This window comes from Punica granatum, chromosome 1 (genome assembly GCF_007655135.1).
Source record: "Punica granatum isolate Tunisia-2019 chromosome 1, ASM765513v2, whole genome shotgun sequence".
NCBI lineage: Eukaryota > Viridiplantae > Streptophyta > Magnoliopsida > Myrtales > Lythraceae > Punica > Punica granatum.
The window spans coordinates 45466049-45478670 of NC_045127.1; the positions used below are offsets into that span (position 1 = coordinate 45466049).

General features: G+C 38.3%; 1 protein-coding gene and 1 non-coding gene across 2 annotated transcripts; one reads left to right on the forward strand and one right to left on the reverse strand.

Annotated features, from left to right (window-relative positions):
* The first annotated feature begins 6078 nt into the window (after positions 1-6078).
* On the forward strand, positions 6079-6210 carry LOC116193336. The gene has a single exon (XR_004154248.1). It is a non-coding gene; the product is annotated as a U6atac minor spliceosomal RNA (small nuclear RNA).
* A 279-nt stretch (positions 6211-6489) lies between these two features.
* LOC116188280 (protein phosphatase 2C 29) lies at positions 6490-11447 on the reverse strand. Its single transcript, XM_031517533.1, has 4 exons — positions 9379-11447; positions 7721-7834; positions 7302-7566; positions 6490-7204 (listed from the first exon to the last, which is right to left on the reverse strand). Exons 1-4 carry the CDS (start codon positions 11215-11217, stop codon positions 7080-7082), a joined length of 2343 nt encoding a protein of 780 aa, XP_031373393.1. The 5' UTR covers positions 11218-11447; the 3' UTR covers positions 6490-7079.
* Positions 11448-12622: the final 1175 nt, after the last annotated feature.

The following is a 12622-nucleotide window of genomic DNA, read 5'->3' on the forward strand; positions in this document are numbered from 1 at the left end:
TGCGACTGTGAGTGATCATCAAATCAATGAGTGCTTGAGCAAAAGATGAAAAGACTTCGATAAATATTTCCCTTTAATTAACGAGCTGCATAATAATACATACCATCTCTGGTCAATTACAGTGAAGAGAACAGCAATCCTCTCTCATTCATGGCTCAATAGTAATTCAATAATTTTCTCATCAAGGGAAAAGAAAAAATAATCATCATAACGCATGCCAGCTAGTATAAACATACAAATATATATATATATATGCATAAATATGTATGAAAAAGCAAGATTTGATTTGAACAGCAGCTGCTCCATTAATTATTTTCGATAAGGTTAATTAAATAACCAGACAAATGGGTTCCTTCCAAATTAGTCACCTGCAATCTTGAGCACTCCCTGGCGATTATTTATCAACTTAGCTCATAAAATAATAATAGGACTTCCTACAGTTTGAGTCTCGTTCCGTGATTTTGAGAAGTCATTTTTAATTATAAGAGATACTTATGAATCGGAATAATGAAATAAAAAACCCAATAAGTAATAAAAGAATACAATTAGTTTTATAACAAGAATCGAATTTGTAATTTCTCAATTGACAACTAAAACTGTACGTCATTACGTTACGCTCTCTTTCCCAATAAATCATTTCCATGAATAAATTAGGCAGCTGTGCACATCATATTTGACTTGTCCACGAAAATGTATGATATATATGTATATATATATTAACCTGAAATTAAAAATTAATAATTAGAGAAAGGGGTTTTGGAGATTCACAGGACAATCCCCGTTTGGATCGTAAAAAATTTGATTTTAACCTTAACTTTAACTTAACACACTATACAATAAAAATACACATTTCCCAAGTCAAATTTATAATTACATCTCATTTGTCCTTTTTCACAATCAAAATCAAAATCAAAATCAAAGTAACTTTAATTCTGAATCCAAACGACCCCTTAAGATCTCCGATTCCGTGCCAGTCAGCTAGGCATTTTCTAACTTCACTAGTTGAGGTGCGTAGCCTTGCTTCTTGGATTCTTGTCTAGAGAAAGGTTCTGTGACATGAAAACCCTCCCTAGTCCCTGCCCCACGCCATAGGAAATTGACATTGCATTTTCTGAACAGAACTAGAACTAGAACAGTACATAATCTTTTTTGAGTTATTTAATATGGCATTGAAACATCTTGTACCAGACATGTCTCGACATCCTTCGGATGTGCTTATATGGACAAGGTGATGAGGTGGATCTAATCAGGGCTTAGACTAAGGGGACCATTAGGTAAATTAAGTGAAAACATTATCTTAAGTTAGACTTCACAGCGAGATTTTGGTTAGTACGTCCCAAGATGTCGTATTCAAACACGATTATCATGCTAGAGGAGAGAGAAAGTGGGGACTCGTACTAGTAATTCGCCGCCATCAACTCTAAGCAGTGTAAAGGATAGGGAATATCTTTCCTTATCATCTATTAAAACGTTCCATATGTGATTTCAATGACGATGCATATTGTGAAAATCGCTCGATCGATGATTACATGCCTTTAGCATTTCTGTGCTCTCCCTATTTAGCTTTAGACTGGGCTCGTGCTAGGGATTTCCTTGATTGATGTTAGTTATCAATATATCAATCGGTTGGCATGTGACACCACTAAGTCCATTTGTTCTTAGTTCAAAAAATGTCACATTATTTCTTCGGAGGTCACATGACTTATTTCTTTTTCCGGAAATCACATGACATTTCTTTTCCTTAGTGCTTCTAAAAAGTTCCCATTATTCTTATTTTTCCCACTTTACATTTTTGTTTTTCACTTTTTCCCCTTCAATTTCAATCTTCTTTTTTTTTTCCCCAACTTCCCTTTTATACTACTTTTAATATGTGCACAAATACTTGAACAAAAATATGTACCCAAATGTTTCAATTTCCGGAGAACTATGAAGATTTTATATTCATTACCTATTAACATATTCAGCTTATAATACGAGTAATTATTCATAAAGCAATTCGCAGGAAAAGAAAATGTTCATACAGCAATATATATCAAGACGAGTTTTTCTTTATTTATTTATTTTTTTTTTTTGAAATTATAAACCTCGAACCGTTTGTGAACTTCTTTCATTAATCATAATGTATATATATATATATATATATATAACGTCCAATCAATTACAAATTATAAAAGTCGGGTATCGATGCAAGAAAGCGTCACGAGACCATTCTTTCAAAAATCTCAATAAATGGTTGATTGTATTTTCTGCTACTTGGCAAATTTAATATCATTAGTGAAACTTTTATCATTCTTAATTATTATACTGAAATTAAATTTATCGATTTGTGAATAAATATTAAATATTTGCTTGAAAAAATTTAAAAAATACCAATTCACTTATACAAAACTATCTTCAGAAAAAAAAAAGTTTTCTCGATAAATAAAATATTTTATCCATAAAGATGTCAAACAAATTAAGTTCTGTAAATTCTTCACGTTCCCTCGCCAAGCGTAAGCTTGCACCTAGTTGATTCTTATATATATGTACCAAGTGAAATTTATGCTACACACATGGACAAATTCAAATAATACAAAATGCTTAATATGGGATTAAATACGATATTTTAAACATTCTAATTTTTTTCAATGCAACTATAAGGTGTAATTAGCACAAGTAGATGTGCTTGAAGAATAAACGTAAGAGAGTCGATTCTATTTCAGATCCAATTATTCGATCAAGGGCAGTTGTTCCTGCCATTCACTCTTCTTCATTGTCCATTTTTTTCTGGAAACCCTTCCTTTTTTGATTCGGAGACTCCTTTTCCAATTCGGAGCCCATCCATTTATGATTTGGAGACACCATCCCGATCCCGAGCAAATTGCAAGTAATCGTAAAAAGGAAATTACATATCAATAATTAAGATTGATGACTTTCTTTTCAAAATATTGAAAAATAATAATGATGGTTATTATGATCTTTTTCTTTTAGTAACAAAGTACAGCTCTTTTTACAATTTATTACGACGATCTGTGCTCGAAATTAAGGAAGCAGAGATGGTTCTCGCAGTGTTTAGTTTGAGTTAGAGTTTTTCATGAATGAATAAGTTTTATGCATTTTTATATTTATTTTACTAATTACTATTAAAAAGTGCTCTCTTCAAGAGCTCAATACTAAGCAATTTAAATATTTTGTATATTTTCCAAATAAAACGAACCGTCATTTTCATATATACGTAATCTATATGCTCAACTGATACATTTTTCTACAATAATAGTCAGGAAAATGGCGAGGTATTGCTATCTGCTGGTGCCATGAACTCCATTCGTGCATGTTTGCCATTTAAAAATAACTAGGGTAGGAGCGCGGTGCAGCATGTTTCCACAAAAGTTCTCAATCAACAATATTTTCATATGATAGAAGTGCGAGAAATGATATTAATAACATTGCGATTATAAAATACTAACAAATTAATATCGTGTAACTTATTTTAAAATTGACATAACACACTAAATTTGAAATTGTCTTAGTTTAATAAACATATAGATGTGGAGGAAAAAACTGAGAAACTTAATTAGATGATATGATAAAAAAGTATAAAAATACAAAAGTTTAGTGAAATATTAAAGATAGTGATTCAATAATATATAATAAAAATTAAGAGAGAATTTTATGTATGTTAGAGATATAATTAATTTTATAAAAATTTAAATATTAATTAGTATCTATTTGTAATATGTATGAGCATGTAATTCTAGTTAATTCCTCTTCATTAAGTATCTCCTAATTCTTTTTATATGTTACCATTATAGCTCATCCTTACTGCAATATATATTTATATATTTGATAGATATAATATATTTCATTCGATCTTGATACCTTTAATATCAGGTTAGGATGTAACCAAATATTATGAGAACTCTTTTATTTAGTATAAAAAGCAAAAAATATATGGGATAGTGTTGAAAAGATGCACCATATTATAATAATACAACAAATCCATAAATACTGAACATTATAACTATTGTAAGTTTTAGTAAGTACAAATTTATTTAAAAATTCCAATATTAATCTTATCTCGAAAAGCATATGTGAATGCGGGAGAAAATATCAAAATCCATCTTAATAGTATATGGAATAAGTATAAGAAGGCATAAATGTAGAAGTAAAAAAAAGTTTAGTTAGGAAAATCATTGTTTGAATCAATTTAAAAATGATCATTGAAAATCTCGTTAATTGTGGTGGTATTCGAAATTCATTTAAAGTATCTCGTGGTCACAACTAACCCAAGCGATGATTGTCAATAAGCTGGAGTAACCTTGCATTAAACCAAAAAAAAAGAATTATGATATTTTCAACATCACGATAAAAACTATTTAAACCGCAGTCGCGACTTGAATAAAACTTTTATATTTAGGTAAATAAATTATTAAAAATATAAAATATATACATATACATATATAAGGCTTACACTAATATCCAAAATAAAAAATATAAAAAAAGAGCCAAAATTGTGTTAGTTTGACACACGGCATGATGAACAACAGATTTAGTACATTAAGATGATATTAACAATTTTAATCAACCACCACCAAATACAAAGAAGCATGATACTAGGAAAAGAAGTTTAATATAATCTCTAGATGATCTCGTCTAAAATCAAGAAGTCTCGGTATAAAATTTTTACCGGTCGTATAAGATGTTAAGTTCATATCCAATTCAGAAGTTTCGGTTCATAAGTAATAGTAACCATTATTTATTCTTCAATTCTCGTACATGAGAAATTTTTGCCTGTACCCGTGCCCCTTATCTAGTAACAGGTCCAACTCATGTTACTATTTAATACGAAGATCAGTGCTCGAAATTAAGTAAGCAGAGATGGTTCGCGCAGTATTTAATTTGAATTAGAGTTTTTCATATGACTGATTAAGTTTTATGCATTTTTATATTTATTTTACTATTAAAAATTGTTCTCTTCAAGAGCTCAAAACTAAGCAATTTAAATATTTTGTTGATTTTCCTCATAAAATGAACAGTCATTTTCATATATACGTATAGTAATAGTCGGGAAAATGGCGAGGTGTCGCTATATCTGCTGGTGCCATTAAGTTCATTCGTGCATGCTTGCCATTAAAAAAAAATTAAGATTAACGATTTTAACCAACCACCACCAAAAAAAAAGCATGATACTAGGAAAAGAAGTTTAACACAATCGTACACAATCTCATCTAGAACCAAAAAGTAAAATTTTCACTTAAGAAGTCTCGGGTAGTAAAATTTTCACTGGTCGTGTGAGATGTTAAGTCCATATTTAATTCAGAAGTTTCCACTCATAAGTGATAATACCCAACTCACTTATATACCCATTATTTATTCACAAATTCTCCTATATGAGAAATTTTTGCTAGTATAACTTTTTGTGTCCTCTTTATTTAGGTTTCATTTTCATTTACTAGACCCATAGGTTTCCGTTGTCGTAGAGATACATAAAAACATATCATAATAATAATGATTTGCTTTATTGATTAATTAATTAGTTAAAATAAGATACAAATACCTTGCATGTACACTCTTTGGTCCATCATAAAGGAAAACAGACATCCCAGCTCTAACTTGAAGGTGGAGATTGGTATTAATTCCTAATTAAGTAGAAAAAAGCCCAAATCCCCGTGGAAATTCCCTCTTTTCTCAAGCATCCAAAAGTCCAGTCAGTAACAATTGGCCCACATAATTGCACCGTGCTACATAATCCTATAAATTAGCATTTGGCCCTCTTTGTTTGAGGGTTGTTCAATTATCCTTAGGTTTGTCTTGTGTGTTTACAGGCGGCACGGGAAGTTACACGTACGAGACCCGATCGTTGTTGCTGTCAACTAGCTGCAACTAAGCGGCGCATCGAAAGAAGACATGCTATCAACTGGGCCATTCTGAGTCGGGCCCTAGTCCAAATTTACTGGGATGGACAAATGCAATGAAATAAAAGACAATGGAGAGTGAATGCTCAAGTAGGACTTCAAAGCCCGAAGCAACAAATCCCACATCGACCCGACAGGAAGTCGTAAACAATTATATCAGTAAAACACGGGAGCCTCCTCCCTCTTGTTCGTAGAAAAGGAGAGATGGTTGGCATCTCTCCTGACAGGGACGGGAACGGCCTTCGGGCTTTACCTGTTACCTGCACATCCGGTTAAGGCTACCCACCTCCCAGTGGATCTCTAACCCAATTTTTAGTTTTTCTCTTTTCTCTTTTCCCCCCCTATATATGTTTCGGTTTTTTACTGCAAATGAGTAAGAAGAGCAAGCCGAACTGGATTGTCATGCTGCTCCTCCCTATGATTTTTGGGAGGATCTCCGAGTTCATTCGTGCTCAGTCTTCGGGTTGTGAAACCGCTTAACCCAGATCAGCTGAACAAACACTTCGGTTGCTGCTCCTCCAAAATGGGTGACCTTCGTTGTGTCAAGATGACAGATAGCATCCCCAAAAAAGCACAAGAGTTTGAACGCGACAGATGAGGAGAATACCCGAATCTCGCAGAGTGCATCGAGAAATTTACAAAGTTTCTCAGCCTTCATTGATCTCTTTTCTGTTTTTTCTCTTGACAAAGGGAACTCTAATTTCTGTAAAGCAAATCTCTATAAAACCCTCCCCCCAAACCTCACCCAACTTTTGAATACAATTTCTTTTCCCGGGCTCTAAAACCTCTCCTCTCTTTGAACAAAATAGACCAAAAAAGGCACAGATTAAGGAAGGAAAGAAAAAGGAGAAGAAGACAGACCAACTAAAGACCCTATACCCACCATTTGCCACCCTTCTACCCTCCTCTACGAAACTACCCCCTTTGATTACACTATCCCTAAACCAAGACGATACCAAGACCCACCTTCCATTTTCTTTCCTATGTCATCTATCGAGCCCCCTCCCCAGAATTACAACTAATGTCCCTATCGAATTCCTCTTTGCGAATTTACGGTTGAGCTTTCCTTCCGAAATGTTCCCCATAATGTCACTTGCAAACGAACAGGCTCCAAAATTGAGACTTCTTGCTAGTACAAGAACGGATTAGATTTACCAGCTTGAAGGACTCTTGCGGTCAGTGGTTTCAGAAGTACTTCCCCGACGACTTCCAGATCCTCCCCTCGAGCGATATGACCATAACTGTGACGTCATCATGGTACTTTCTACGGTCACCTTGTGGAATGTCCAGTAATTCATGGAACTCCATACCTTCATCAGCCGCAAATTGAGTTAGAATAGATACTGAAAGTGAAGTAAACTCAGAACAAACAAAGGTGGATGGGATTAACTTTAATTAGACAATTACCAGCTTTTTTGGCTGCACGAGAGAGGAGTTCCTCGATCAGGTGCTGTGCGGGATCTCCATCTGGGAATTTCTCCAGGAAACTCTCTATGTAAGCAACAACTTCCTGGTTGCTGAAGTACTGGTACAGACCATCGGAGGACAGGACCAGGAATTGATCCCTCGGACAAAGTTCATGGTGGCAAAGAGAAGGAGTACAAGATATGTACGGGGCAGTTCCAATGTAATCATTCCGAAACATTTCCAGTAGTGCATCATTCCACTTGGGCTGCAAGGCAGATTAGAATTCAACTCAAGCCATCACAAATATAAGGCAGAGCTAACACCGTCAGGAAAAAGCTCAATCTAACTCGACAATCTAGGAGAAGCATGGAACTTTCTGAACGAGAAAATGATCTCGTGATGGGTTACTTGAAACAAACCTGTTTCAGAAATCCTGCTCCGAAGGCTCTTGTGACCTTGAGACGACCTTTGACTCTATCATTGGCAATACAATTGCTGTCATCAGGATGTTCATTCTTTATTCTGATGACTTCCTGTGTAAATTAGAATAATTGTGATCAATTGAAAATAATGATGGGAAACTACAGAGCAATAGCTCACTGATTCATGAAACTACAGAACATTAATAGAAGGTATAAACAGTGAATGACTTAATAATTTTCAACACGTGGCTCATGTAAAAGATTTTATATCTTCCTCAATATGCTTGCTCCTTGAGATAATGTCACATGTATAATGTCACTTAACAGAATATCCGTACTTTGTAGGGTCATATTTACTATAACTCTAGGAAAGAGGCAATCCAGGAAAGCACCACAGCTATACCTAAATCCGAGTTCCCAAACCAAAACAATTTAAAAGCCATCTTTAAAGGTGTCCTGAGTCTCAGCATAACCATTAGAGACTGCTAAACTATCATAGGGACCATGTAACATATGGGAATTGGTTGGCCAAGTCCAAGCTTCAAACAACTGGTATTTCTGAGCAATTTGTCTCTTTATTCGATGGGTGAAATCAAATTTAATATCCTCATTTCTGCTGCACATATGAACTCTCAAGTCAAAAACACTGATCAACCAACCAGTTCATTATGTAGTCAGGCGCAAAAAGACAAAAGCTATGGCCTAAGCTAGTGGCAAGGATGCGACAGAGAAATATATCGAGAGAGTACTTGCACATTTTTAGTCAAGCACAGGAACCACTCATACTAAGCTAAACCTAATGAAAACATTAAGGTTTGCCTCGAAGGCAGATTACCTAGGATGAAGACCTAAAGACACTTATTGGTGGAATAAAACTAATGCAACGGAAGCAATGGATCATAACCCAAGAGAACATTAGAAGTTCTGAACAGCTAAACAGTGCGCAATACACCTTGCAGATATAGCATGAACAGTCAAGTCAAAAAGAGAAACTAGACTTCACAAAACTGTACATAGATTTAACAAAAGTACAAGCATCTCAACGTGTCCATACTTCAGTGCTGCCAAAGATGCTAAGTATGCATTACATACTAAGCATATTCTTGTATAGTATTCATGGGGGTGGACTTCATAATTAAATCAAAGAGGAACATAGGTAGGCCCTTTAGGTTATAAAGGTCCCAGAAAAGGAAGTATCTCCGCATCTTCCTCATTCTAGCTCAAGAAAAATCAAGGGAAACTTAGCGAGGAACTAGCAGTCCCACGGGAAATGAAATACATAGAAAGGAAGCTTCCAATAATCTTCTTAAAGTCCATGATGACACAAGCAGAATTACAAGGACAAAAATGACAAATTCACAACAGCTTAACTTCAACATCAAACACCAGTAAAATTGAGTCATCAAAGCAGTGATTATAAACTTTCAGCAGCCAAGGATGATTCAGTATAAATAAAATCGACAATGCTATAATGTACATGAAAGGCAATGCCAGTTAAATCTTGATCCGGGTATTTCTTGTCGATGCAACCAATTAATAACTATTGACTACATTAGTTAGCATGTTCATATGTGTGTGTGTGTGTGTGTGTTATGGATAATTCAATGTCTAGAGATGAGGCCAAATGACTAGATGTGCCGAAATTCAATAATTACCTCCTCAATGCTGGTACTATGATCAGTAGTCAGCTGCAATGCAGTCAATCTCATCAACAGAGCAGGAGCATCACTTGCTGCCTTCTTTGCCCTTTCCCCGTCTATGGATTCCTCAATTATACCCTCTCCGCTTGACTCCTGACCACTCTGCACCCCCGGCTCCATATTCGAACTTCCTGCTTCACCCTGGAGCTGAGCGACAATAGTCCGACTATCCCCCACATTCATTACGTACACATCCTCATCCCTCATAAGAACCACTAACAAGCACGAACCCATCAATGCTAACTCGGGATTCGTATCAAGAAACTTATCGGTCATATCCAAAAAGCCATTCTCTGTCACTTCAAGTGCTCTCGACATCGCTCTTAGCACCAGCTCATGATCCACGGGGCCTTCCTTCCGCCTCCTGCCACTCTTGTTGGCCCTCGCCCCCTCCACGTCCTCCACTCTGTTATCGATCTCAACATTCTCCTTTAGCCAAAACCTCCATGGGAAAAGCTTCCTGACTTGGCCCTCCTTATGCTTGGACAACCCATGCTTAAATTTCGACAGCAGAAGCCATCTTCTGCTCATGGATGAATCAGCATTGATTACGCTGATCGCATCATCCACTGAGAATGCGAATCTCTGAGACCCCGAAAGGTCCACCCCATCATCCGGATCTTCTTCAGCAAGGTACTCCCATAGCCGTCTTCGCCGGACTTCAACCCCCTCCGATTGAAATGTGACTCGTTTTCCCGATCCCTGATTGGGATTATCTTGATTTACACCAATTCGAGCTTCCTCGACAGACTTTTCTGTTGATGGATTTGTTTCCTCTACTATCGCTACATTTTCTCCTACAGTGATTAGGTCAGTCCCTTCTTCCCTTCCGTCAGTTACTTCCCAAAACAAGCCCTGGAGCTCATTGTAAACAGCCCGATAAAGATTATCCATCAAGAACTCGGGCGCATCGGGGCCATTAAACCCGTCATAAATCCCAACAAACAACCATCCCTGCTCCTCCGATACAACCACATGCACTCGATCCTCGCCCGCCTTGCCCAATGCCCACTGCACATTATCTACATCGTTCCGGCCAGCAACGTGGGCGACTTCTTCCTCCTCTGGAGTTTCCTTCTTTGCCCCGAAATTCAGCACGGGAACTACCCACGGCCGCTTCTTCTCCGAGAAGTTCCCGTAGATTGCCTTCTTAATCCCGGAAATGCTCTTCTTCCTCCTCTTCCTCTTCACATATGTGCTGCCGATCGGAGCCGAGAAGGGGACCTGGCCCGAAGCATCCAGGCCAGAGCTCGGGTCGAGCGGGCCCGAGAGAGCCCCGCGCTCAATCGGCCCAGAGAGGAAGAAACCGCCCGAGCCCGACCCGGAATCTCCGCCAGGGCCGGCGCCGCGGGGGGCGGGCTGCAGAGGCAGGGCGCAGAAGGAGGAAGTGCTCTCGAAGCCATTGAGCCCGCAGCCGCCGGGGGGCTTCAGGGCAGCGTCGGAGGAGGCAAGGTCGCAGGGGGCGTCGAGCTGGAGGACAGTGCGGGGGGTGGCGGTGTTGGCGCTGACGGAGGCGCCGGAGATGGCCTTGAAGCCGGTCTCGGGGGCAGGGCGGGGGTGGGGGCGGGGGATGGGGTCGTCGAAGCGGAGGGACTGGGAGGGGGAGATGAAGCGATCGCTGGGGGTCGGGGAGAGGAAGCGGGCGGAGGATCGGACGTAGCAGAAGGAGTGGCCTAGGGTTTCATCCAACGGCTCGGAGGCGGCGAAGATGAGGTCCGGTTGGTGGTTCGGGCTCTGGTCCGGTTGCTGGGCTTTCCGGTTCGCCGGTTTGAAGCAGGAGAGACCGCTTCCCATCACATTTGACTGCTCCGGCCGAGAGACCCCTCTTCTTCTTCTTCCTCTGCTCTGTCTGTCCCTCCGGCCGAGAGAATTCCAAACTCCGCCCGGAAATTCTCCGGCAAAGCTCGCCAAAATGTGAAACAGAAGAGAGAGAAAGAAGAGAGAGAAAGGAAGAAGTAGAAGAAGAAGAAAAATTAGTAAACTGAGAAAGTAAACAGAGAGAGAGAGAGAGAGAGAGAGAGAGAGAGAGAGAGAGAGCGTTTTGTTTTTTATATTTTTGTAAGAGAAAACTTCAAATACATGAAATTGTTTCGATTTCTTATATATACTGAGAGGACGAAGAGAGAGAGAGAGAGAGAGAGAAGTTTTTTATTATTTTATTTAATTTTTTAAATTTTCTGTTCTGTGCAGTTGTTGGTTCTTGGTTGACGGTTACACATGGAGTCTTGCAGAGGGGAGCCACGTAGGACGACACGTCCCACAGGTGGGCCCCGCTTTGGACGGGTTTCCGGAAATGGGTCAGGCCTTTGAGAGAAATTACACGCCGGTACCCCGGGCTTTTCTTTTTTTGCCTGTAGGGAAAAGCGGTGAGGTCAAGGGGGAGGAAAACCGAGGCCAGGGGGCCGGGGCCGGGGGGGGGGTAGCAGGGGGCTCTTTCGTCCTTTCGTCCTTTTGGGCGGTGACTGCACCTCGTGGAGGGCCGAGCCCAGGCCCAATTTACCCGCGGAGATTTTTCAAATTTATGCGTGGGTTGACGGTTTTGCCCTTCCGTTTTTATGTGAAGAAAAAACTCTGTTGTTCTTCTTTTATGCCAGTCACGATCTCTCCTTTCAAAGTTGACTTCAAGTGGCTTTGGCTTAAATCGGAAAAGGAGAGAAAGGATTCAGTTGCTTTCAATTTGGTGGATGGCTTTATCCATTCATTTCAAATGGCTAGCCAAAATTCGTACCAAATGCAATACAATTGTTTCATATAGTTTCATTTTAAATTCATCTACGTTATATTGTGAAAAAGTCACTCAATAATACGAATAAGAATTACTCTGTCAAATTGAACTTTATTTTCTTATTATTGCCATATATTTAATTCATGGATAATAAGGTAAATTGAGAGTTTCTGATTTACTAATCAGCATGTAATAAGCATGATTCTATGTCTACATTTCTTGATTTTCTATGTTACTTTTGTGCCTTTCCTTTTAAAATTTGAATTTCAAATCCCGTGTAAACCGACAAACTATCTTAAATATAATATGTTCATGCAGTTCTCATTTCTTCTTGTTGACTAAGAAAAAATTAACTGTCTTATTTAAGAAAATTTCACTGAGTTAGATTTTCTCACTTTCTAGTGTCGTTTTTCACTTAAAGTGAAACCAACTCAACAAGAATACCGAATAAGGTCAAACCTCCTTAAATATGAT